The sequence below is a fragment of the Balaenoptera acutorostrata genome, chromosome 11, assembly GCF_949987535.1.
Source record: "Balaenoptera acutorostrata chromosome 11, mBalAcu1.1, whole genome shotgun sequence".
Classification (NCBI taxonomy): Eukaryota; Metazoa; Chordata; class Mammalia; order Artiodactyla; family Balaenopteridae; genus Balaenoptera; species Balaenoptera acutorostrata.
The window spans coordinates 64211058-64237597 of record NC_080074.1 but is presented as its reverse complement, the minus strand read 5'-3'; the positions used below and the strand labels follow the sequence as shown (position 1 = coordinate 64237597).

General features: G+C 43.3%; 3 protein-coding genes and 1 long non-coding RNA gene across 5 annotated transcripts in view; 1 reads left to right on the top strand and 3 right to left on the bottom strand.

Annotated features, from left to right (window-relative positions):
* Positions 1–1225: 1225 nt before the first annotated feature.
* Positions 1226–17346, bottom strand: CSRNP2 (cysteine and serine rich nuclear protein 2). The gene is made up of 5 exons (XM_007179363.3): positions 17088–17346; positions 11644–11880; positions 10110–10369; positions 6303–6599; positions 1226–4728 (listed from the first exon to the last, which is right to left on the bottom strand). Exons 2-5 carry the CDS (start codon positions 11792–11794, stop codon positions 3805–3807), a joined length of 1632 nt encoding a protein of 543 aa, XP_007179425.1. The 5' UTR covers positions 11795–11880; positions 17088–17346; the 3' UTR covers positions 1226–3804.
* On the bottom strand, positions 13843–14294 carry LOC114237623 (cytochrome c oxidase subunit 7C, mitochondrial-like). Its single transcript, XM_057556424.1, has one exon. The coding sequence runs from the start codon at positions 14184–14186 to the stop codon at positions 13995–13997; it is 192 nt and encodes a 63-aa protein (XP_057412407.1). The 5' UTR covers positions 14187–14294; the 3' UTR covers positions 13843–13994.
* A 123-nt stretch (positions 17347–17469) lies between the features above and the next one.
* The window catches only part of LOC103013820 (uncharacterized), a 58242-nt gene continuing 49171 nt past the window's right edge, over positions 17470–26540 (top strand). For both annotated transcript variants that reach the window (XR_009009714.1, XR_450761.2), the window contains exons 1-2: positions 17470–17619; positions 17827–17958. This is a non-coding gene — a long non-coding RNA (uncharacterized LOC103013820). The remainder of the gene's footprint in view (positions 17620–17826; positions 17959–26540) is intronic.
* Positions 25294–25992, bottom strand: LOC130709218 (signal peptidase complex subunit 3). The gene has a single exon (XM_057556591.1). It carries the CDS (start codon positions 25857–25859, stop codon positions 25317–25319), a length of 543 nt encoding a protein of 180 aa, XP_057412574.1. The 5' UTR covers positions 25860–25992; the 3' UTR covers positions 25294–25316.

Sequence of the window (26540 nt, the reverse complement as noted above, 5' to 3'; positions counted from 1 at the left end):
AGCCTTTGTTCTGGGCTTTTACTATGGTGTTTTAAGTTTGGATCCCAGGAAGTGAGCTTTTGCCCCAGGTGGGAATCCTCATTTGGCCTAGGACTTACCCACTGCCACATTCGTTACAGCTGTTTTTGTTCAAGACAGTTTCTGGCTGATGACGGGAACAGCACTACTTAAACTGGAGCCTTTATATCCACGCATGTACTTTGATGCCCCCGTCAGCACTTTGATATGACCAAAAATAGGGATTTTTATTTTTTGTTCCCCTCACAGGGCTAAACCACTTCCCTTTTTTTCAAATCCTTTGAGCACCTTAACTTTTTTTTGGTTTTTTTTTTTTTTTTTTTTTTTGTTAAGTAAATAACTTATGGGAACATTCTAATGGAAAGATAAAAGGAAATACAAGCACTTCTTGACTCAAGTGTTTACAGCCTTCCCCTCCCTCTCTTAATTTCTGGACTGGGCTACAGCCCCTGTGGATCTTAAACTCTTTGCTACTTCCACTGTGTTGCAGCGATCCAACTGTAGCTGACAGTGGCTGCCTTCTTTGGGCCATGGATCAATCCTGTAAGGTACTAATTACTGCCCAGCCCCGGAGACCAGGCGAGGTCTACTTTGAGATAGTAAGTTGGGTTCAGCTTTTGTCTGTGCGTATCAGTGACCTGTAGTTAACTTATTGTAAACGCATGAAGCACTGTTTTTAAGCTCAAGTAAAGATTGCCTGAAACCAGTTGCTGGAAATTACTTATGCATACCCTAATCATTTTACTAAGGCTCCTTTTACAAGACTGACTGACATAAGCTAACTAATGGCGAGATAACTGGTTGGAATAGAACCTTCTGATGGGATGGAAATGACAAAGGAGCTAATTTGAAGTTGATCCTCTTGCTGGATTTTAAGATGGTAACCAGGAATAGCGAATTTCATATACATACATATATACATATATAAAGTAATGGAGTTACAAAGTGGGCCCCAAGAGTAGGGACTGAGGTGGGAAAAGCTCCAGCAGGGCAGATCAAGGCCTGCTTCAGCTGAAAAGGTATGTTAGGGCATATGATGCAAGTCAAGCTCTTGATGCTCCAAAGAATGTTCTATTTTTCCACCATAAAACTTTCCTATTGTTAACATTAATCCTTAACTGACCTAATTGGTTTTATATACAATGCTAGAGAAGCATCTTTTCTCTAACAAGTAACTGACTTGTGGTCTGCCAAGATAAAGAATAACACACCATTCTTTTGAATATTTCTTTAATATTACATTTAAATATTCTCTTTAAATACAGCATTATCACAATGTAAAGGACCTAAAAGGCAAAAAAAATTTTTTTTTCAGAGAACCAGACAAGCTTTGGATTCACATTGAAAATACTACCTGTGTACAGTATGTGAGAAAGGAAATTGGAAAATAATTAAGCGTTGTAATAATGAATCAGTTTTTTATCTAGGCCTAGACTAAGCGGGACTGAAGCTCTCTGCCTCTGTGATCAGAGGCCTAGCCTTTCTAGCAACCATGAGCTATAATTCTGTCCAACTCAGGTAGCACCAGAAACGAGATGGATCAGGTTTGTAGAAGAGGCCCTTTGCTTGATAAGACAGTTAATGCTAAACGTTAATATTTAGCATTTAAAAGCTTGGGATAGGTGAGTCAGAATTGCAGAGTTAATGAAGGGATGGACTTATATTAAGAAACTAGTTTTTCAGAAAAATCAAATTATCTTGGAGGTTGGCAATGAGTCTAGTTAGATGCAAATTCTTGGTTTGATCCCAAATGTGTCTTACTGAACAGGTGAGATCCACTCCCTAGCTTAGGCTGGAGCCTTCCTAAGGAGGGAATGTATAACGCTCACCTTCACCTTCCAACACAAACTTCTAGAAAGATTTTTCTCCAAATTCCCAATTAAACTTCAGTCTTGTATCTGAGGGGACCAGTCTAAGGTGGCAGAGTGTAGCTCAGTTCGGGATAGCACCTAGATCTCAGGTACTTCAGACTCTCAACTCCATTTCGTGAGACTAGAGGATGGGGAGAGATAAGGGCCTATGACTTATTAACTCCCCTATGACTTATTATTTTACTCCCCTGTAAAACCCAGCAAAAACAGGAACAGGAGAGGCAGAATGCGTTAAAAGATGTATCTGTGTTAAACATGAGGCCTTTCAGGCTCAGTTTAGGTTTGATAGGTGAAATGCTGCTGCGATGTACATGAAGGTTGCTTTCAGACACCAGGGCCTTAAGATCCCACAAGAAAAGGCTTTATGAGCAAGATAAGTAGGAACAGTTAATCTCCTCCACCAAAAAAAAAAAGTTCTTTACTTTTTTTTTTCCTGGTTAATAAACCATAGCAGTAATGAAGCATGGTGTAAAGGATGCTAAAGAAGAGTGTTTTGCTCCCTACTGCCTCCCTCTTCAAACAGACGCCATAAAAAAAGAATGAAATAAAACAGGCAAAGATAACTTTGCTAGTAAAAAAGAATTCAGTGGTGTTCAATGGAGGACATCCTGGAACGTAAGCAGGACATAAGAGAACAGGAACTGTATCCCCCCCTAATTCAGGTACAAACTGAATCTGAGTCCCACTCTATAGACCTCAAAGGTTATAGTCAGAACTTGACTTCTTCAGAACCTGGAAGTTGTATGTAGCATTTAAGAACCGGTTTGGCTTCCAATCTTTATATATCAAGATGGGAGGGATCCAATAAGCATTTGCAGTTATTGGGGGTGAACAGTATAAGAATATAGTATAAGAACTCTAACCCTGTCTATCCAAGAGGGACCACGAGGGCAGATACAAAAAGGAAACAAAAACTAGTTGGTGAACTTGCCACATCCTACATTCCTTTAAAGCTCAAATTTCTCAAATTGGGGTGGGGGGACGAGCTGGGTGAAAAAGCAAGCATGGCACAAAGTCATCTTTCCAGACAGCAGCGTGTTCCTGCTGCCTCCTTTGGACACAGGCTAACGCTCCATATAGGCCTCCCATGGGATGTGTGAGCCCCAGACTAAAGCTGCCTGATGGAGCTGGGGTTAGACATACACAGGAGACTCAGGCTCTTGATGCCATGTCCCCAGCCAATCTAGCTCTTTCCCTTCAAAGGAAAAAGGACAGAGGGGTAAAAAAAAAAAAAGACCAGTTTAACTCTAGTACCTAAGAACATGTGAAAGAAACAATTCAAGTTAAGACCAGGAATCCCCAGTGTGGGGAACAGGTCAGAGAACACCAAACATGTCAAATATTAACTTATTTACCAAATAGGGGCCCAGGGAACGCAGGTTAAATTTTTATAGATCCTGGATGTTTTGTACAGAAGCAGAGACCCTTTCACCCCCTCCTCTCTAGACTCAACCAGCTGATGATTCCAACTGTATTATTATGATACACCAAAGTGGGATATCAGAGTAACCACTGAGGAAAATGAGCTTGTTCCCCGCCTGGAGCTCAGGAGAGGGAAGGGGCTCTGTCATGCTGTTCCAATTGTTGTGTTCTGGTCCCTACGTGAACAGCTGTTTGAATTACCCAGCTTCTCCTGTGAGATCGTAGTGCTGTTCCAACGGCCCAGAAAGCTCAGTATGCAGCCTCCTCTGCCCCAAGACTCTATCCCCAGATCGAGCTGAGGCTGGTCTCCTTGGTTCTCTTGGCCCTTTAAAAAATACTTGTACAAACAATCCTTTCCCACCCGTACCCCAAAGACCCCAATAAAATAACATGGGAGCAGCAGCTGCTTCTACAGTTTTGTTTTTGAAATGGTGTTAGATAAAATAAGGGAATAAATAGAGAATGGGTAAGAGGCATAATCTCCATCCCCGTGTCACACTGCCAGAGGGAGCTCCAGGGAAGGCTCTTCAGGGGGCCGGGCCTCACTCTGCTGCGGGGTCTTCTCCACCACACAGCCCTCTTCATTGTCCGTGTGCAAGGGGAGCTTTGAGGGGGACCAAGAGGGGCGGAAGTCTTCATCCTCAGGCTCCTCGGGGTTACGATCTTCGGGCACTAGCGCTTCTAGCGTGGATGTTTTCCCCACCTCTGACTTACAGAGGGCAGCCGGGTCTGTGGGGCCACAAGCCACCAGTGAGGTAACCGGGAGAGAGAAGACACTCAGATCCTTCTCCTTGGGGAACGAGGGCGGGACTTCTTCTGTACCAGGCTCTCCTTTCACCCCCAGGACTGGCCTCTGCTCCACCTGGTAGTAGACCAGGGGCCCACTGTTCAAGTAGGATGGGTTGTTCACAGCTGAGGCAGTCGGCTGGTCCGAGTTCTCGGCAAAACACAGCACGGAGGAGCCTGGGGGCAGCTGAGCCTGGATGAGGATGGGGGCTGCCAGGCCTGGGCACAGCTCTTCGGGAACAGCCAGGGGCTCCTCCAGGATGCACACGCCCAGGCTCTCTATGCTGGAGTCCAGGCTGGCACTGGAGCTGCTCGAGTCCTCCTCCGCCTGGAGCCGCTCCAGCTCCTCCGCACTCTGCAGGTGCAGCACCGCTGTCTCATTCTCAGCGATGAACTCCTGGAAGTCCTGTGTCTCTGAGCCCTGTGCTGCCGCCAGGCTGCAGCTGGCAGCGGGGGAGGGCTCCTCATCTGGGGCTGGCGGGCGGCTCACCTGCCGCTTGCTCTCCAGCTCCAGCTTCATGATGGTGTGGAGGTAATGAGTCCGGACCCGGATTGGGTTGAATTCAATGCGCCCAGCCATGTTCCCACAGCCGTCCCGGGAGCAGCCACATGGAAAGGACATGCGGTCCACCTGAGGAGGGGACAAGGAGGTTGCGGCCAGATAAGATACGAGACGTTAGCTGGCGAACACAGGGAGTCAGGGTTTGAGGTCCTCTTACAAGAGAAACAACCAATTCAAAACAACCTGCAGCGTGAGCTACCGGAGCACTAGATGGGAGTTATCAGACCACCTGCCTTTCCATTCTAGCACAGCCACTAATTAGTAGTGTGACCTCAAGAAAGTCATTTCTCTCTCTAGGGCTTTGTTTCCTCTTCTAAACAAAACGAAGACAAAGATCATGTCAAAGGGCGCTTCCAGTCAAAAAGACCAGAGACACCTCTCTGAAAGCTGACAGTTCTCAGAGAAAAGAAATGTATATGCCTCAGAGACTTTTCCAGAACCTACCTACTTTATTAAGAAAACAAAAGGCCAGGGCCCAAGCCTACTGTGTTCTTTGATGACAGGCATGGGAAAGGAGGTAGAAGATCTCGCTAGTCCAAAGCAATACATAATGGGGAAATTAGGCAAAAGTGCCTTTGTTTGCCAAGGTGCTATAGTGAAGTTTCGAACAAAATAATGGCCAGCTTTTCACTACCGGCTTCATTTTCCCCTGATGGTTGGCCAGCTTGGTTTGGAAGCAGTTATCAAGATAATTAACTTATACACCAGGGATATCTGGAAAGGCGATGCTTTCTACCTCCTTATTTCCCTTTTGAATCCCCCAAATGAAAACACCCCATACATATCAAAAATAAAATTAAAATTGTGAGAAGACAAATAAGTCTTCTGTACAAATACAGTGTCTTCCTATGAAATCAACTTCTAGAACTCTCCCTTCCAGTTCTTAGGAACAATCCATTTCTTAGGACTGTCCTCAGGTCTGTGTATAACAGACTTGATTCGTTACGGGACTCAGTCTGAAAAGCATTATCTGGTCGGACCTGCTATAGCTATCTGATACCAACCTGAAAATAAGAAAGAAAAGGTTAGGATAAATTCAACCACAAGGACTCAGCACCACAGCCTCAGTATACAGGTTCCAGATAAATTTCATTCTTTGGGATGGTACTGCCATTTTCAGTTGAGATGTGTCTTCCAAACTGTCCTTTGTCAGAAGGCCCTCTGGGGGATGATGCTTTCTTTTCTATCTTTTAGGATACTACGGATTTAAGCCCAAATCTGATCCTTAATTAGATTCTGAGGACTATTCTGATTTTTACAAAATTGGAGTAGAGGTACTGTGAATAAGTGTTTGTAGGATAAAATCTAAAGGCCTACCTCAGTCCTCTGCTTCCATTTACCTCAAGGAATCAGTCAATATTCAAGGACAGCTATTAAATGTTAAATTCACTAACCCCCGTTCGTTCCTCATGTGCCAACAACTGCTGCTTATCACCTCTGAGGTGAGATACCCAGAAAAAAAAAGATCATTGCTATCTCCACAGCCTTAGAATCCCGTCATACTTGTTTTCTTTGTTGGTGGAGGAGGGCTGTAGAACTGAAGTGTTCACCCGTGCATGGGCATCTCCCACATTCACTGGCACCCACACTAGACACCCCTGACTCTAGGGTGGATATACTATCACAGCAAAATGTGGACCGACCTGGCATTTAATCCCAGCCTGGCTACAGGCACAGGCTTCCGGGTCACAATACAGTCGACAGTCACAACCACACTCTTCCCGTGACAGTCGGATGGCTCGAAGTTCTTGCTTCTCTTCAGCATCAATGCGGTGGACCCCAGAAGCCCTCAGCAGGGCCCGTCGCCGTTTGGTGGGCAGAGGCTGCAGGAAGAAGTAATCATCCACCTCCACGTTTTCCACATCAATATCTTCATCTGAAACATCATCCAATGTCAGGCAGTCGGCCTCCACCGACTCCACTGTCCCGTTCTTGGTCAGCTGCCAAGAGACAGGAAGGAAGGTCAGGCTCTAGAGCATTATCAGCAGGAGCCTTCTCACCGGGTGCACCTAGGGCAGCTTGGGCCAAGTGAACTTTCTGCCGTGACGGAGATAACCGTGCAGCCCATCCCGACGCACGTGTGGCTACCAAGCACTATAAATGGGGCTAGTGCAACTGAGAAACTGAACTTTCACCTATATTTAATTTTAATTACGTATAAATAGCCACTAGTATGGCTGGTGGCTACCGTACTGGATAGAGTCGGTCAAGAGAACAATTCTAGAGCAGGAAGACAGGAAGCCTGTGCAGCTCTAACACCAGCCCATCAACACAAGGGACATCACCTTTCTGGATCAACGTCTCTTAAAACCTCTGTCTCACCTTCCCTCCCAGAAGATAATCTTTTCCCACAAATACACCCTCCATTCCCAGGCTTGTGTCCCTTAGCTTCAGCTAACCTGCCTTCTCATACACGGAAGAAGAGAAGGTATTTCAATGGCTGGATGTTCCTTTGATGTAAACAACCTTGCAGAACACCCTTCAGTTTGCACCCTAAAGGACCCCAAACCACACTGTGGCAAGAAGAGTACATTATAGTACAAGGCTACCCACCAGTCTTTGTCAATGAACCTGAACCCCCACAGTGTGAATAATTATCTGTGCATACACAGAAGAGCTTCATTTTATGTGGAGGGGAAAAAAAATGAGCAAGTTATTAATGGCTGTCAAGAAAGTCCTCACTTCCAAGCCATGGCCTAGAAGAAATATATTCTTTCTCCTCTTTTTTTTTGGTCGTGCCGCGTGGCTTGTGGGATCTTAGTTGCCCAACCAGGGACTGAACCTGGGCCCTCGGCAGTGAAAGCGCCAAGTCCTAACCACTGGACCACCAGGGAATTCCCTCTTTCTCCTTCCTAATCCTTTTTTATTTGGTTTCAAAAAAAGTCTGTATGTGAGGTAGGGTGGCATATATGATACTGAGTGTACTCTCTGCAGGCAGAAATCTGGGTTCTCTGGGTAAGAAGGACAGAGAGCCAGGAAAGGGAATCTTAGTGGAAGGACAGGCTGAAGACAATCTGTGGCTGAATGAGTTTTGAAAACTCACTAGAGAATTCAGGTAAAGAAAATGAGGCCTCACAATCCCCAGGGCTCTGGAAGCTACTAGCAGGATAAAAGCCAAGCTATTGGCTTATTTCATCAGCCAGCCAGAAAAGTGCTGGTAAAGGAACAACTCCTAGGAGAGATGTGATGCAAGAGACCTGGCTAATAAGGTATACACTTGTTTTGTTTGTTTGTTTGTTTGTGGAGGAGGTGATAAGAGAAATGAGAGAAATAAAGTGGTGCTTCTGGGGATCCCCTAGACTATTATTTCTGTCCCAGGCAGGCCAACTACGAGCGGCCTTTCCACAGACCTTAGCATTGCTCCTGCCCGTTTCACCAAGGTTGGCCTCCTCCGAAGCACCCTCCCTCCTTGCTATCTTCTCAAAGGAAAGAGATGAGACATGCAATAGAAAGAAACCCATGTAGATATGAGAATTTAATATATTCTAACAGAGGTGGCATTTCAAATCAGTAAGGAAAAGACTCTTCTAGTCATTAAATGGTATTGGGACAACTGTATATTCTTTTAAAAAAAAAGTAAGATTTCCAATTCATACTATTCATAATAATGAATTCCATATGGATAAAAGGCCAAAAAATGTAATAAAAATATTAGAAAAATTATAGGTACTAATACTGATGCAAAGCACCAGCAGCTTTTTTCTTGGGGGGGGGGGTGGAAGTCCAAAGGGAAAACAAATATTAGATGGCATATGGGAGATGCAAAATGTATATTTTTTGAGACCAACTGCCTCCCCTATAGAGTGCTAAACACAGGAAAAATTTCTAAGAAAAGAGTAAAGTGGACCAACGTAAGGGTGTTCTATTGACACAGAAAGATGTATTAGATGCCACCATTGTGCTGCTCACTAAATCTGCTTAATAAGTAGCAGTGCTGTTTCTCAGTCTCGAGTTTGCCTGGTTTTGTCCCTAGACCTCCTACAAGGGAGGACACAGAACAGGGTGTCTGCTTTGACATGTCATCCCTCTACCAGATTTAGGGGAGATGTTTCTTCTTAGGAAATAGGAAGAAAACCTTCATTACAAATGATGAGAAGAGTGTTTATTTGCCCAGCTGTTGCTATAGCAGCAGGAAGGTGATAGGGTCAGTGACGGAATTCCTCAGACAGAAGAAAGGGAAGCCTGAATGTCATTCTAGTTAGAAAAACAGGTGTAAGTCTTTAGGCGTAGACTTCGGGCAGCAGACACAGAGCTCTCAAAGGGAGAGAGCAGCGAGATCTGGTTCACATACATCCTCTGCCACCAGTTCTCCAACCCTACCACATTCTGGTGTGTCTCATTAGGATTTCACCCACAACCCTGGAAATAATGCAGCCACCTGTTTTAACGTGGGTCCGCATACTTTGAGCCCAGAAGAACTTGGCCAGGCCTGAAGCAGTGTTCTCCAAATTTGGAACTAGGAACTCTGGGGGCAATTTTTGCAGACTGGTGGAAACTATGGCTGTGGAGTGCCAAGCAGTGCTGAGAGCAAATGTGTAGCTATAAAGAGCCATCTGAGATGGGTCTTCCAGCCCTGTTCTCCTCCTAAACTTGAAGAGCTGGTGCGGCATCAGACCACAGGCCCAGTACTATACAGATCGAAATAACTATTTGGTAATGCTATTGTTTATACCTGAAAAACTATCACCTAGAAGCTATGGGAGTTACTGAATCAGCAGGATCCTTTCAGAGGATGTAAAAGATCCAAAACCTGTTCTGTGCATCAGGCCAATGGACAATCATTTGACGAGAAAAACTGAAACACTGCTTCCTCAGGGTCCAGGGGTGGCAGACTTGAATATCTTCAGGTTTTCACACTTTAAAAACACTTGCAGAGGGCTTCCCTGGTGGCGCAGTGGTTGAGAATCTGCCTGCCAATGCAGGGGACACGGGTTCGAGCCCTGGTCTGGGAAGATCCCACATGCCGCAGAGCACCTGGGCCCGTGAGCCACGACTACTGAGCCTGCGCGTCTGGAGCCTGTGCTCCGCAGCAAGAGACGCCGCAATAGTGAGAGGCCCGCGCACCGCGATGAAGAGTGGCCCCCGCTTGCCGCAACTGGAGAAAGCCCTCGCACAGAAACGAAGACCCAACGCAGCCAAAAATAAATAAATAATAAATAAATAAATTAAAAAAACAAAAAACACTTGCAGAGCGGGCGAGAATAGGGAATTCTAGGGAAGCCATTTTGCTATCTCTGCTAGACTCCCTACCAGAGACAAAAAGAATGGCATCTCAGACTGAGATTTGAATCCAAATCTGAGATTTCTCACTAGAAAGATATGAAATCTCTATGTACAAAAGGCAACAGTCCAAAAACAAAACAAAACAAAAACACCACATGATAGACCTAGATGGTTTCCTGCTTTATCTTGGCACATGGGAAGTACCAGACCCTAGACCCCTTAGGCACCTTCATCTTCTTGGCGTGGAGTTTCTCCTCCTTCAGGTGTTCACGAAGAATCTCCCGATGGTTCACCTCCTGCTCCTGAGCAAACTCACAGAGCGTGTAGCTGCGTACAGAGTTATGGCGCTGGGCCATGCCCAGAGAGCTGCCGCCCTGGCTGGGCACGCTGGTGAAACCCTGGCGCCGGGCAAAGTAGTACACAGTCACCTGGTCAAAGCGCACATTCTTCCTCCGCAGCTGCTTCTGCCGCTTCAGGATGGATGTGGCTGAGAAGGGAGCACAGAAAGAAAACTTTAACCCAGAGATGGCCTGTTTGGGGACCTCATTCTTTCTCATTCATCTAGGCTCTCAGCTCTTCTCCAAAGGTGCTCCCTGTATCTAGAGACCTTCCTAATTTTCAAATCTTAAAAGCACAGTTGGAAGGGACCTTGACCATCAGCTGGTCCATACCACTGCCTCCAGACTGACTTCACCCAAACAGATGATCACAAAATCTATTTTTAGACATCAGCTGGGAAGAGAATCTCTAGGTAATCTTTTCAGGATGTAACAATCTACATAAGCTTCACTGTCCCATACAGCAGCTACTAGTCACATGTGGCAATTTAAATTAGTTAAAGTGAAATAAAACTTAAAATTTAGCTCCTCAGTTACACTAATCACACTTCAAGTGCTCAATAGCCACATGTGGCTAATGGCTATCGTACTGGACAGTGCAGATACATAACATTTCTATGATAACAGAAAATTCTTTTGGACGGTGTTGTGTTGTTGTTTTGGCCACGCCACATGGCTTGCGGGATCTCAGTTCCCTGACCAGGGACTGAACCCGGGCCACAGCAGTGAAAATGCCGAATCCTAACCACTAGACCACCAGGCAACACCCCCTGGTAGTGTTGCTCTATAGCAGGAGATGGCAAACTTCTTCTGTAAAGGTCCAGGTAGTAAATATTTTAGTCTTTGCAAGCCATGAGGTCTCTGTTGCCAACTACCACTCAATTCTGCCACTGCAGCATGAAAAGCCATCATAGACACTGGGTGTGGCTGTGTTCCAATAAAACTTTACTTACAAAAACAGGCAGTGAGCCAGATTTAGCCCACAGACAACCCTTGATCTACAGAATCCGAAGTTCTTTCCAAGAAACTAATTGAACCATAAGAATTAAGAAGTGTGGGGATGCCCCAGTTGTCCAGGCAGTAAGCATTTATGTCCTGCTAGAGCTACAATTTTGTGGAACTCTATAGGACTCTAGTGGGGAAGCGTAGACTCCTAGACTCCTCCTTCTTCAGTTTAATTCAACCCATTCTGGGGACTCACAAAGCACAGCATAAGTAAAATCAGCTAGAATAATTCATATTTAATATAAGTCTATGATATTAGATAAATGAGGTCCTCCAAAGAGCAAGGCTGAGCTAAGGGTGGGAGAGATTACGAATAAGGGCAAATCCCCAAGCTGGACAAAAGCTGTCTCAAAGAGCTGCCATGGGCTCCAATGCTTGGGGTACACGGGGGTAGGCAGGGAGGGAGCGGCTCACTCACGTGTGAAGCTGGCAGCTGTGGGAGGATTGAGGCTGTCGCAGCTGTCAGCGCTGTCACTGCTGGAGATCTCATCATCGGAGTTGGAAACTGATGAACCCACATCCACATCATCAAACTTCCTCTTGAGACCCGAGCCCGTGAATGCATCCATTGGTTTCAAAGGGGTTTCCTTGGGGAGCCCACCACGTTGGCCCCAAAGCCCCTGCTCACCACCAGTCAGCCAGGTGCATTAGGATTCTGCCCAGGGGAAAAGAGGAATCAGCACTCCTGTCCTAAGACAGACCCCTCCCAAGTCTATACACAAGGCTCTCCAACTGAAGAAAGCACCCAAGCTAGCACTGATGTCTGCTCTCTAGAAACAAGGTCATCTCTCTCCAGCCAGCACTCTCCTACTTTTGTCTCTCCCCAGCCCTCCAGTCTCAGTCACTCTTAGGATAATGAGATGACTAGCGGCAGCACCTTCCCAGTGGAGTGAAGGCCTTTGCTTCCAAGCCGGCTGGACTCCAGGCTTCATTAGCCCTGGGGTAACAGTAGCTGCTCTTCTGCTCACCCAGGAGAGCTCTCCACGGGGTCAGCAGGAGGGACTGGGGATCAAAGGCAGAATTAGGCTGTGCCTAAACCTAGACTAGATCCAATTATTTTTCCTAGTGGAAATATAGCCTGGCATTTCCTAAAGTGTATCCATTAAATAAACTAGTTCCATAGATATTAATAGCTTTTACATGGAAATGGGACGGCTGTGTCAAAATACTTTAGAAAACTGCTTATGGAAGACCTTTTAGAGGCTTTTAATATGCTAATGAACCTGGTGAAGGGTGGGAGGAAATAGGATGCAGCGTTTTGCACCCATGATTAAGGAACCCTTTGTTTCTAGAGTATCTTGGGGGGGGGGGGCAAATGATCCTGGGAACACACTTTGGGAAATACTGCTCTAGGCTTTCAATTTCAAAGTACATTGGCAGTCAGGGAAATGCTTTACCCAGATCTTCACAAATGTAAAGTGTCTCACCAGGCTCCTGAAAAGGTCAAATTGGGTTCTAAAGAATGGACTGAAGATTAGAATCTGCACTGGCTTCAAAACCCAGACTCTTTCCCAATCGCCTACTGCTCCATAAAATAGGGCTCAGCTGACCTACCATCATCCTCTGTGCAAGGAAGACGTAGCTTTACAATCTTTGCCCTCTATAAAGAAACCAGCAAGGGCACAACAAACAGCAAAAGGAGTGACAATTTACTCTGGTTACACTGATATGGCAGGCAGTGTTTTCAACATGCTGCCACACAACCAAGGAATCTGGGATATTCCATTTCCCAGGTACAAATCTTTCTCCTCCATCTTTGGACTTAAGTTCCCAAGGATATGAATCTGCTCAGCAGAAACGCTGTCAAAGCTGAAGCCACAAGTGATGATCTGAAACCTCCCTGCTTTTGCCTCAGTAATGCCAGAATCTCCCCAGACTATGATCTCACTAGTTGCTAATTATGCAGCAGGAATAAAAACACTGCCCAGAAAGCCAGGGCTGCATTACTGCAGAGCAGCTACCCAGAATATACTGTGGTGTCAAGAGATGCCTGCTACAGAGCTGTTTTTCTAGACTGTCTCTTGGAAGCGATTTGTCTGCTCTTGGGTCACCTCTACACAGTCAACCAGACCTAATAAGTACTTCAGGAACTTCTAATTTATCTAGCCAGATCTCATCAAAATTCTGCATTCAAGTCACAAGATGCACCTAAGAAACCTGTCATCATAGGTCTCAGAAAAGCACATTCCTGAAATAAATTGGCCAGAAAGAAAAAAATTAATCAAGCACTAGATAAGAATTGTAATTAAATTTAAAAATGAAACCAAAGTATCAATTTTGTTCTTCAGGTTACTGATCTTACCATCAGAGATCACATTCCTAGGACATCGGTAAGAATGGAGAGAGCCAAAGAATTTTATGGGTTAAGATTTCAGCTGGGCTTAAAGATACCTATTAACTAACAAATTTCTCATTCCATTCTATTATTGGGGGAGGGGAGACCTTTGCTATTGAGTACATATATGGGTGGAATAAAAAAAATAAAAGAATGTTGACCACTGAATTTAATATTTCCTCCCCACTTAAAAATCTTATCGATCACATGAAAAAGCAGACTGAGCTCAAAATCCTTCTCAGAAAGGACGTAAGTCTGGCTTCAGTTTTTTTTTTTTTTTCAATTATCATGTTCCATATTTCAGAGAAGAGGCATTAAGGATTTATGCTATGTTTATTTACAAACATATCTAGGATGCTGAGTTCAAGAGTTTGATCCTTTTTTCAAAGAGACTGAACATCTTAAAATGCTCCTCTTCATATCTGTCTCATGGATTATTTTTTAAGCAGTTGGTGTCTTACTATATAGAAAGGTGCAGCAAATCCAGACCCAAAGTACAAAGTCATCATAGCTAGTAACCGCCACTTGTTTTCCACTGAAAATGGTAAATTCTTCCCTGGACCCTCCTCATAGTGGCTCCTACGGACCACAGAGGTTGCGAACCTCCGGATGCTTTGTCCCAACATAGCGCTGTTGGAAGCCCTGCGAAAGGCGCAGAAACTTAAGGCGGAAGAAATGGCGGCAGCACACCCAGCACTCCTTTCTTCACGACCTCGTTCCCCTGTTGGCTTCAGTTTTAACTGAGATCCAGTTAGTGTTGCTACTAGGAAGTGCCTTTTTCCTCAGCCTGGAAGCACTCGGGGATTGACAACTGGAAGCAAATGTGCACTCCTGTCCTTGGTTCAGGTGTCCCTTTGCTTCCGGTAGTGTGGCTGCCTTTGAATATTTCCTCTGAGCCCTGCAGGAGGCTGGGTCTGGTCCAAGATCATCTTTATTATGAGGATTCTCCACTGTCTTAACCCAGGTACCCTCAGGGTATCCCTTCTCTTCAGGTCACTTTTTGTGCACTCTCGTGCAGCCAGGATTGCAGGCTGCTTGTTCTATTCTCTTTCTCTCTTTTTTCTCTGTCTTCCTCACTTCCACTTCTGGAATAGAGGTTTCTGGGCAATGACAGGAGGCAGGTAAGAAAGAAGAAAAAAGATGTGAAACCTAGAAAAAAAGTATTTTCCTTAACATGTCTGAACGGCTATATATGTAAATAATGTGCATATTGAATGAGCTCTCTTTACCCTATCCAGGATGTTAGCATCACTTTTTCTGCCATTAACCCATTCTTTAAAAAAAAAAAAAAAAAATCCGACGATTCTGTTCAATATAAGTTTAAATTTCAACCCAGCTCTCCTCATCCAACTCTCTGGTGTGAACTTGACTGGTTAGATAAAGATGTCCACTGGGCACCAAGAAACCTCCCATCCACTTCCACTGTGGCCTGAAGAAATCTTTCTCTGAAATAGCAACAACAAGAATGGGTTCCACTTTCCAGTTTATCAATTCAACTTCCTTTCAAACCACAATTAGAAGTCAGTCATTCCCACTTCTCTCAACTATTTATTCATTGGCAGAGGATCAGTGCTTATGTTCGAGAAAAACACTTCTAAGTTATACTCCAAGCACTTAACCCCATACAGAAATAAACACGATGAGACTGGAAATGCAGGTCATAACTGACAGTTAACTGTCAAAATGACCAACTCAAACAACAAATGCTTTTGGAGAAAATAATGCAAACCTCTATAAAAGCTTTTATGCCAGTAAAATGAAAGGTCAGCTGACCCTTTCTACCTACATGTCTTTCTGTCTTTTCTCAAGTGTTTCTACTAGTTGAACATTTCCCAAAGATACATGAAATAATTTAGATCCATAGTATATAGAAGTTTTTAGGCTAGCACCAAATAAAATAGATCTACAGCATATCTGTATTGTAGTGTTAGACTTAAGCCTTTTCAGGACTATGTGTATTCCTATAACCAACCCCAAAAACAAAAGCCCAAATATGTGAGACTAGCAAAAAAGGAACTGCCCCTCCCCCCAATTTTGTGGATGCAGAATGTATTGACAAAGTTTAGGTAATGAAAGCCTCTCTCATAAATGAGTCCAAAATAAGACAAGGTACATCTCACAGGGAAAGGCCTCTCTACTCAAGTGAAACCCAACCTGCTAAAGGTCAAGGGCCAAAAATCTCTAGTAAGATCGTCAGTGCTACCAGCTGTAGGGTTAGAGGAAGGAAGGCTTGCTGCTAAGTGTCAGGATCAACCTAAATAAGATGACAGGTCCTGTTTCTCCTTTTACAGGTCCTGTTTCTCCTTTTACAAAATACTGTGTTTTGCTTCTCAAATACTATGAGTTTCGTGGATCCATGTGTCCGTGTGATTACCAGGATCATGAACTTACAAAGTGCTCAAGTGAAAACATCTTGTTTAAACTAGGTATTTCAGGGAAGCCCCCCTCCAACCGTCACTCCCTGGTTTTTATCCCTTCACTGACACAAGGTTAGAATTTGGCTTTCCATGTTTAACCTCCCATCGTATGAAGGACATGAGATCTTTGTGGTAGAAATGGAACATGATGCTGCAGGAGCCATTAACTCTCAAGGATATCCAGTCATTTATAACTCTGGCACACACCAACATCCTCCTGGCTTTGGACATTTGCAAAATGGAAAGTCAGTAAAGAAAAGGAAAATCTGAATCAACTATGGATTTACCTTTAACTGAAAACTGCAGGACAAGGGAACACTGTGTCTCTTAGGGATAACTTCTAACGTTTCATACTGATGAACGGTTTGTGTGTCACACTGCCACCCTAAACCCCTTTAAAAGGATGAATCAAGACCATGGCACTAAAAGGAATGGATGGCAGTCAGCTGCGTGTTTGGGCCTGTGAAAAAAGATCAAGCTAGCAACCAGGGAAAGTGATGCTTTCGTTTTCCCACATAACGCCAGAAAAAATGGGAGACATCAGGAACCTGGGTTGAAAGGACATGTCAAGTCACCAGTTCCCCTTAACGGACACCCCCGCTGAACCCTTCAGCTCTGGGGCACCTTTTCTGATTCCTGCTAACCTTCCCGCTCATTCCAATCGTTTGCAGCCCCTACCCGGTTTCCCATCCCTTCCTGCCTGCTACTCACAAATTCCCAACCACTCCTCCCACATTTTCCTCTATTTCCCCCCTCCCCTTCCTTCACTTCCCTCCATCGTACATCATCTCCACTCCATTCCGAACTCAACCCGCATCCGAATTCCTGCCGGCTTCTAAGCCGCCCGTCGGTCTCCCTCAAGCTGCCCCCGCAGTCCGGGCCCACGTCCTCCGTGCCCCTCGCTCCCACGCCTCTCCCGACTCCTTCCCTTCCCAGCGGCGCCCTAGCTCCCCGCCCCCCCACCCCCGACCGCTCCCGTCCGTGCCTCCCTCATTTCTGACCCCTCCATCCCCGCGGCTCTGGGTTGACCACTCCTCCACAGCTGCCGGGAGGCCGATCCCGAGAAAGGACGAGGCGGCACCCTCCGCCCCGCACCCCCAGGCCCATTACCGGCTCCGCCGCAGCTGCCTCCTCCCGTGATGGTCTCTGCCGCCCCCGCTGCCGCCGCCGTCGCCGCCCTAGCCCAAGTGGGAAGGAGGGAGGAGAGAGCGAGTCCTAGGGCCGCGGAGACGGTCTGGGAGTTCCCAAGGCGGCAGGGCGGGGAGGAACGGTGGGTGGGCAGGTCGGCCGACAGGCGGCGGAGGGCGGGTGGCGCCGGCAACTCGAGCGCCCCCGGCAGCAGCCGCCCAGAACCGCCCCGGCTCCGGCTAACAATAGGCTTTGGCCGCAGCGCTCAGGGTCTTATAGGCGCCGGCACGTTCGGACCGAGCCCCGGGGCAGGCTGGGAAATGGAGTCTACGTGCTAGCCCCACGCCCAGCGGCATGCCGGGAGTTGGAGGCGGCTACCAGCGAAAAGCCGAAACTCGCCCGCAAAGAGGCTCAGGAGGGGGTGACTCCGCTGCAGCGGACCCTGGGAAAGCGAGTTGACGCCACTGCAGCCTTTTGAAGAGGAAAAGCGGAGACCCTCAGCTACAGATCTTCGGTGACTGAACAAATTCTCCTCTATAACTCCCCTTTTCCTTTCGCCAGGCCCGCACTCCCATGCCTAAGGAACTTAATCCCCCTTATCCTTGCTCAGGGGATCTAAGTCTTAAGCAGCATGACGTGCTGCAGCCTGCCCAAGGTATAAAGAAAATACAAGCAATGCAGAGTAATCTCAATATATATTGATGGATTGTTTTCTTTCCAGAAATTTCTTACATGACTTCTGATCTTCACAACTGTGCAATCCATTTTTAAAACGGGAAAAAGACTCAGAAATCAGAAGTTGTACGTCGAGTCGCTTATTCACCATATTTCATTGTCTTGATAGCATCACTAGGTAAGTTATTACAATGGTGCCAGTTCGCCCATTACTTCCCTGTGCCTTGGCTTCCTCATCTGCAAAATGGGGATAAAAGTATGTACCTCATAGGGTTTTGTGGAGATTAAATAGTTAGTAGTATAAAATGTTTGCAACACAGTGCAATGTGTTTTTCCTGGACACACAGAAATCAAAAAGGAAGAGAAGACCCCAGACTCTGTAGAATCAGTGGGCTGAGTAACGAAAATACAGCCTAAAGGCCATGCTGCGTAGGCTAAAAGTGTTTCATATGCCTACACATCTAGAATTTGAGCAGTCATGGAAATTTGTCAGAGTACCATCAGCCTCAATGCCCAAGCTTTGTTGGTTAATGACACCAAACTAGAAGATAGCAAAGTTAGGCACATCCTTTGAGGAGACAGCAGAATCCAATTTGGCAGTAAGCTCTAGATCAGTCAAAAAGATCGTCTGGACTTACAAACATCACAACTACTTATCACAGAGTCGCTTGTTCACCATATTTCATTGTCTTGATAGAATCACTAGGTAAATTAAGCTTAAGTGCAGTAGAACAGAAGATACAAGGAAAAGTGAAAAGAAATGCTAATATTATTAATATGTAAATTATAACAATGGACATCTAATTCTAAATGTGACTGCTTTGTTCCAGACCATGCATAATTCATGGATGGGTGGGTTTTAGGGACAAAAAAGTCAAGTAGGAAGAAAAGACAGATGATCAAGAACAACAGATGAAGATGAAAACCAAAGGTCAGATTTTATGTCCTGGGCAGTGTTTATACGTCTGTCTTGCAGTCATGTCTACATGTAAAGGTGATCTTGTAGTCAATAGTATCCTAAATTTATTAAGCAACTGAATAAGTACATTACGTACAAAATAAAACTGCTTTATACTCATTATCCTTTGTAATCTCCCTAACAACCCTATGAATTAAGCATTATCTCCTTTTTATGATGAGAAAGTTAAAGTTTAAGAGATTATTTTGTCCAAGGTCACATCCAGGAAGAGCAAGATCTGGGACTTGAACAGACGCTTATCTGACACCAAAGTATGTACTGCATCAACTACTCTTTAATAAATAAAGATAAAGAGTACACTCTCCAGGGAGGTTGAAAATGAATAGATCAGAGGATACTATGTGCTGAGCTTCTTAGAGAAAAAGAGTTAAGTAAAATCTAAGCCATTGCATGTACTTCCCTGGTGGTCCAGTGGTTAAGAATCCCCCTGCCAATGCAGGGGACACGGGTTCTATCCCTGGTCAGAGAACTAAGATCCCTCGTGCCGCGGGGCAGCTAAGCCTGCATGCCACAACTAATGAGCCTGCGTGCCACAACTAGAGAGAAGCCCATGCACTGCAAGGAAGAGCCCACATGCCCCAACGAAAGATCCCACCTGCCACAACTAAGACCTGATGCAGCCAAAAAATAAACAAATAAATATTTAAAAAAAAATTTTTTTTAAATCTAAGCCATTGTATTTGTTTTTCTGATAGGGAATTTGTAGATTTAGCCCTGAAGTTGTATGTTACTTTACTAATTTACATTTAATTAGAATCCAGATCTAGAGAGACAGGCACCTCTTCGTGACTAATTCCACACTAACCAAAAGAGATCAATAGAGCAAATCTGGGAAAAAGACAGGGCCACAGCAATTTAAAAGCACAAAAAATCGAAGAAGCTATGTGTTTTATCAAGGAAGGTTTCAAAAAAGACACACAAATTGATCTATATATGTGCATAACACACACAAAAACCCTATTAAAAAAGCAAAATAACTAGGTTTGAGGGAGTAGAGTGCAAGGGTGAGTTTAGAGAGGTCAAGCTTAATAAGCTTAAAAAAGGTGAATAAAGTCTGAAGTAAAGTTATAAAGATGTCTAGGGAAAGATATTAACTAAACCCTTAAATGAAAAATTAGACATTAGAACTCAGAAAGAGGGGATTCCCTGGCAGTCCAGTGGTTAGGACTCCGTGCTCTCACTGTGAAGGGCCTGGGTTCAATTCCTGGTCGGGGAACTAAGATCCCACAAGCCACACAGTACAGCCAAAAAAAAAAAAAAGAACTCAGGAAGAAAACAAGAATCTGTAGTGATTAAAATGAGGAATGTGTATCTCATCTTATGCAAATATATGAAAACACAGATTCACAAGATAAACTGGTTATTACTCATGTCCCAAAAGATCCCATATAATACAAAATAGTACAATAATACAATAGTATTTTTTAAATAGCAAGTTCCTTTATAAAATTGACTTTAATCCAATTGAAAATTTTAATTCATATACAACTTTTAAATCTCTGAATTTGAGAATGCAAATGCTAGACTTCGTTGCAATTTCCAAATTAATTTGTTGAACAGGCCAGAATTCATAAGGAACAATACAGAGGAGATCTGGAAGTGAAGAGGAAAGATGCAGAAAAAGGAAGGAAGTAGAAATAGATGGAAGTTTAAGGTCAAACGCAAAATACAAAGTCATTAAAGAAGCACAGAGGAGAAATAAAGTATTAACAAAACAGAAAACAAGTGCTGATGGCGTTAACCTCACATCACATAGGGCATCTTTCTTCCTCATTTAAGTCTTGGAGTTTGTATAATGAAACAATAATTTAATCACAAACTAAAAATAAATATTCTAGCAGGAAAAGCCTTAGGTCACGACTAAGAAAATAGAGCATTTTTAGGAGCAGCAGAAGAATGAAGCAGGATTACTTTACACGAATTAGTATATAAAAAGATGCAGCTAGGTGGGGCATTTGTGCCATTCCTGCTGAGACTGGAGTTCTCATGACAGAGCAGCAGAGGCCGTAACAGATCAAATTCCCATAGAGGAACCATCCATGGCCAAGTAAGACAACTAAAGATTCAGAAAAATGATAAAAAGGCTCAACTACAGCTCTCTGGTCCCAAGTTATCTGGAATTGTTAGGTACTGGCCAGAGAAAAAAGCCTCAGCGAAGGAGGAGAAACTCGGTCTTGTTTTCAAATATTTGCACGTGAAATTTGTGTTACTTTCAAAACTGAATGCTGAAGCTTCAGTCAATCCTTCATGGTAGTTTGAAGATAGCCCAAATCTCTGCAGCAACCCTATACGAAAGACTTTCTCAGGAGACTTGGAGATACAAAGTGTTTTCAGAACACTCTTTCATTAGGCCTAAATGAGAAATGGCTAGGCTTATTATGCCAAGCCTTCTTCACTCGCCATGCTCCTCCAACTCACAGTGGAGAGATCATGCTCTGCCCCTCACAATGTACCCAGTGCCTGACAGTCAGTGCCTGACTTACAGGAATCACGTCTGCCCCCTCAAGAGAACCTCACCTTCTCAGGTCTTTCAGACTCTACTTACTTGTCTTGTGTCTGTCGTACTGTAATCTCTTTCCAGACAAGATGACCACCCCCATTTCCCCTCCCTTTAAGTGGCGTCTTAAATAAATCATATATGTGGGCAAACATTCTTATTATTGGGGCATAATATTGGACAATCTTATTACTTAATAGCCACATTTTACGTAGTGACTGGTATTCAGTCCTTAAGAGTTCTGCCGTGACCCTTTTACTTCCCAGTGACTCCCTTTTAACTATCAAGTCTTTATACAATAGATTCTTCTAGATGGAACCTATTATACTTCAAGGAAACAGTACAATGCTAAGTTAAACAGGATGCTACTCCGTTTCTCAGGAGGGCCTAAAATCTAACCATTCTCCTTCTCATATACCCTCACTCTCATGGAAACAATAAACCATCTCCTTTATTATAAATATCAACCATCACATGGTTAAAGAGGCAAAATCCAGCAAGTTTTACTTTTAGGAATATATCTTAGAGATACACGCAAAACACTTATGAGAATACGTGTTTAAATGGGCTTAACCTAAATGGCATCCATAAGGAATGGCCATTTTTTTTTTCCAAAAGAATGTCAAACTATAAATCCTAACATAGAAAGATGTTCAAGACATATTAAACATAAAAAGAAAACTGCAGATCATTAGTACTACATGAGCCCGTCTGGGGGTGTGTGTGTGTGTGTGAGAGAGAGAGAGAGGGAAGGAAAGAGAAAAACTTTTTTGCAATGCCTACCTCTACAGAGTGGGACAAGGATAAGTAAGTTATACCTTTCTTTATTGTTTGAATTTATCACTTTGTGTATTACTTTCATTATGAAAAAGCTAGTTTAAAATTTTCATTTAACTGCAAGGTTCAATAGTGAACAAATGCAATTTTTTTTTTTTTTTAGAAAAATGCTGAATATTTATTGCAATTAAGAAAATCCTCAAACATATCTTCAGTATTTTCATGAATTTTTTTCTTATGAATCTGTATTTGTAAAGTAAACAGTTTCCCAAATTGCATCAAAACATGCAACCACTTTTTGAAACAGATCTCTTTAAACCACTGGCAGTCACGTAAAAGGTACACAGGCTGTCTGCTAAAAGCAAGGGAAGCGTCTGAAATGGACAGATGTTTACTACCAAAATTCACAGCTTATGGTTTCCCCCCCCCCCATAAACTCATTTCAGGTCAATTCAAAGCATTATAAAATAACACCTCCATTAACCTATACCCCCAAAAACCCAAAGCTTTAGACCATTAAGCTTTAGATAGAATAGTGAACAAACGTTCCTTGTGGCCTTCAAGCCTATCTCTTAGTTGCCAGACCCACCAAAGATCTGTAAAATAATTCCAAAAACAGAAGCTCAAAATAACCCCCTTTTCCTATTACACCCTAAGGAATTTCTGAAGTTTTCTGTTATCTTCCTTTAAGCATAAAGGAACCAAATGTAATCAACTGGGGGAACAGAATCACTGATATAGCTGCTTGTCTAGGTTAAACTGCTAGAGAAAAGGAGCATGTAAGCACAACATCTTAAAATTAACTCATTTCTAAACATAATTACTTTAGATGAGTGTCTTGCAATTATTCTCTTCCCAGGATCATCCCTGGGCTCAGAGGTTTCTAATTAAAAGTGTGAAGCCTTGGGTCTTTGTGGAGACTTTCTAAGACTTCTTGAAAACAGTGACGCTGAGGTCGATGGTATGCTTATCAACTGAACACAGGTCCATCTTCTTCGTGCAGAATTACAGTGAACTTACAGAGCTGTGCGTACCCAGAAGTGAGCTCCTGGGAGGGGGGCTTCTCACGCCCGTGTTGGGGCACTCTCGTCCCGAGCAGTTTCCCTTCGCTCGTGAGTAAAAGCAAACGCGCCCACTGTGCTCGGGGGCCTTTCTACTCCTCTTTCCCACTGAACTCCAGAAAGTGGGTGGGCTTGGACTCAACAGTAACTGGAGTCAATTTCCACATTCATCCCCAGCAAACACAGATCCACGCATGCAGAGGCCCATGAACACCCAAACCAGCCCCGGGTCTCGCTAAGGCTGCAGGCTTCTTACGTGCACCCGCCTCAAGGAGAACACACCCAACTTTTAAGCTTTGACGCCGACAGATTTTAAGTTTGTACAAACTATACAAGAAGTTAAATCTTCTGGGTGTAAAATCTAACAGAAATAAAGTCAGATCAATATGAATTATGTGTTGACTTGTCTTTCAATCATCTTGCTGCCGTCACATTACTGAGGAGCTTTTCTGTTCAATCTCTCTGCCAAACGGATACAACAAATTTTACAGACGTGTGTGGTATAAAAGAACTATTTAAGGTAACTAGTCCAACTCTGTCATTTTACAGATAAAGAAACGGAGACCCTGAAAACTTTAATGAAAAAGCTGGGAGCCAAACCCAGTCTAGCATTCCTGATACTGTTCTTCTGACCTTCAACTGACCTTCACAGAACACATACCCTTACAGGCAAGAGCTGTTCCAACCAATGCAATTAAACGGAGATGTATTTCATATGAAATACGTATAACAAATGTTAAGCCACTAATGTAAGCTATTCTTAGAAAATATTAGCCCTTTTTGGTTACTGCTGATAGTATACCTACAGTGTTTGGTCTTGCTTTTAAGGGTGACTGATTTGTAGCTGCTTCCTTTGAGGATGCTTATTTGCCCACTGTAGAAACAAATCATGTTAAATATGATCATATAATCAATCTCTAAATAATTTTTACATACATTTGGATTCTTATACTTTTAACATGAGTATAATTAATTTATGCAGAGAATGAGTGAGATATTACCTCTATATAAATTGTTGGCAACTTGAAAATTGGTCATTTCCATACAGGATAGGAAATCTCTTCTAGGTAATAGAAAGGGCGTCCAGGGTAACAAAAAATATAATAAAAATTATATAAGTGAATTTTGACTAGTCTGTAATCGGAGGTATAGAAGAAAGGATATGCTTAAAGAATCAGATCTGGGGTTCACGGGTTAACACCCTTCCTTGCTAGCTATGTAATAACCCTGAAGCAATTCCACAACCTTCTGGGTCTGTTTCTTTATCTGCAAAGAGCTAACATCTGCACTACTTACCTCATTAGATTATTGAGGAGCCCATACAGTAAAATATATGAGAGTGCTTGTAAACGGAAACGCACACCGACAAATACTGATTATTATTACCCCAATAATTATTCAAATGTGGACCTAGAAAAAAAATTAAATAATTACCACTCAGTGGCACTAGGCATGCTCACTAGATAAACCATGCAAACATTTTCAACGTTCAATGGCAATGTTAAAATAAAAAAAAAATCACATAAAGATATAATACCAAGGAACTTGTTTAGAGAAAGCACTGAAAGACACACATTTGGTTGACTTAAGAGACTTTAAAATGATTTAGAATGATTTACAGCATATAAAGAGGTATTTAGTCTTTAGTGGAGAAAGTTGCTAGTCACCTGTCAGAAAAACAAGCATTGTGGGCATTCCTAAGACAAATGGAATAAAATTCATCACTTTTTGCTATTTTGTAAACCAGGCTTCTCACCAACAATTATATTAATTTTTCCAGTATTCAGACATATCCTAAAAGAGATAATAGACAATGTCTGCTTCTAAATCACATCCAATGTGAACTTGCATAAATGCAAGGCATAAATAGAGTTCTCATAACTCCACAGGCACCTGAAAGTTTTAACTACCCTCCATGCTCACTTCATATTCCATAAAGAATAATGGAAATACAGGGAATACTTCAAATATAAATATTTCACAAATCCTTCTCATGTGGCTGTCTTACTCTTATAATACTCCATTCTGATGGCCTTTGTTTGTTTTTGTTTGGAAAATTAAGTAGTACACTAACCTTTCCCTTCAAATATGCCTTTTGATGTTCATTCTTACACCAAAAAAAAAAAAGGTAACAACCCAAAACAAATAAAGATGCAAGGCAAGAGATAAACAAGATACAATCCATTAGGTATAAAAATATGCTGTTTCAAATTCAGAATAATTTAATAACTCTTCGTTATTTCGTATGTATCTGGAAATGGGACAGATACATGTCCTGATCCTGTCACAAGAGGTAGAATTCCAGCATTTGGTACAACGTTCCAAGATAGGGTTAAAGTGACATTCCTGTTTCCCTTGAGACCATTTCCATCGTCAAAGAAAAAATACTTTGTTTTCATATCTTTCAACAGCAGCTTTGGATTATCACCTCTCAGAACAATCTTGTCCCACAGAACAACCTGGTTCAGAGCATTATTTTTTGTTGAATATTCGGCTGATAAATAAAGAAACAACTGCTTAACATTCCAATCAAATATATTTTCTAGATCAGCAGTTATATCAAATGTAATGAATCCCAGATCACTTCTTTCTCTAGGTCCAGTGAAGTCTTCTACATTTTTTAGCATGATCCTCGAGACGTGCAGCCGCACCGGGACGCTCCGGTCTTTGAAGGCGGTGGTGATGAAGCAGCCGAAGGTGAGCGCCGCCATCACGCTCAGCGAGAAGGCGAACAGCGAGTTCGCCCGCGACAGCACCGTGTTCATCGCGGCCGACGCCCCGAAGCCCGCTCCCCACGCACACCCGGGACCCCGTTCCGGCAGCGGTCCACCTCCCTGTGAGCCGCGCCGCCTGCGCCGCGCGTTCCGGGGGCGGGGAGGCGCGCGCTGCCGCGGCCCCGCCTCCTTTCCGGTTCCCGGACGCGAGAGAACAAATGCAATTTTTTAAAGCAAGTTGAATAATTACAATGTTCTATCATTACACCAATTCTTATCAATTATATAGCATTAGCACTATAAATATTTGTTTGAAGCTAAAGAAAGCCTAAGAGATTTTCTAGTTAATTTGAGGATCTATGATTACAAACTTATATAAATACATTTCTATATAAATTTGAAAACTACTCTTAAAAAACCCTCTATCTCCAAGTAAAAATTAGTAAATGTAAATTTATAGTAAATATATTAATAGAATTCTGTGTATCATTTACAGTAAACAAGAGTCACAGATTCAGATTTAGAAGGGACCGTAAAAGTCCAACCCTCCCAGCCTAACATTCAGAAAGAATTGGAATAAATAAATAAATAAAAATAAAAAATAGCAGCCTGCTGGGGAGAGAGTTGACTTCCCTGAAGCTGAGAACCAGTCCTAGGAACATAATACAATTAGAAATGTCCCCCCAAAATGGGGACATCTGGTAATCAGTCACTAAAAAAGTATTTTGGCCT

Coding starts and splice junctions, on each gene's coding strand:
- CSRNP2 (XM_007179363.3), bottom strand. CDS start 11,794: ATGGATGCATTCACGGGCTCGGGTCTCAAGAGGAAGTTTGATGATGTG. Junction 10,370..11,643: donor CACAGCTGCCAGCTTCACAC/GTGAGTGAGCCG, acceptor CTCCCTTCTCAG/CCACATCCATCCTGAAGCGG. Junction 4,729..6,302: donor AGGCTGGGATTAAATGCCAG/GTCGGTCCACAT, acceptor TCCCCTCCTCAG/GTGGACCGCATGTCCTTTCC.
- LOC114237623 (XM_057556424.1), bottom strand. CDS start 14,186: ATGTTGGGACAAAGCATCCGGAGGTTCGCAACCTCTGTGGTCCGTAGG.
- LOC130709218 (XM_057556591.1), bottom strand. CDS start 25,859: ATGAACACGGTGCTGTCGCGGGCGAACTCGCTGTTCGCCTTCTCGCTG.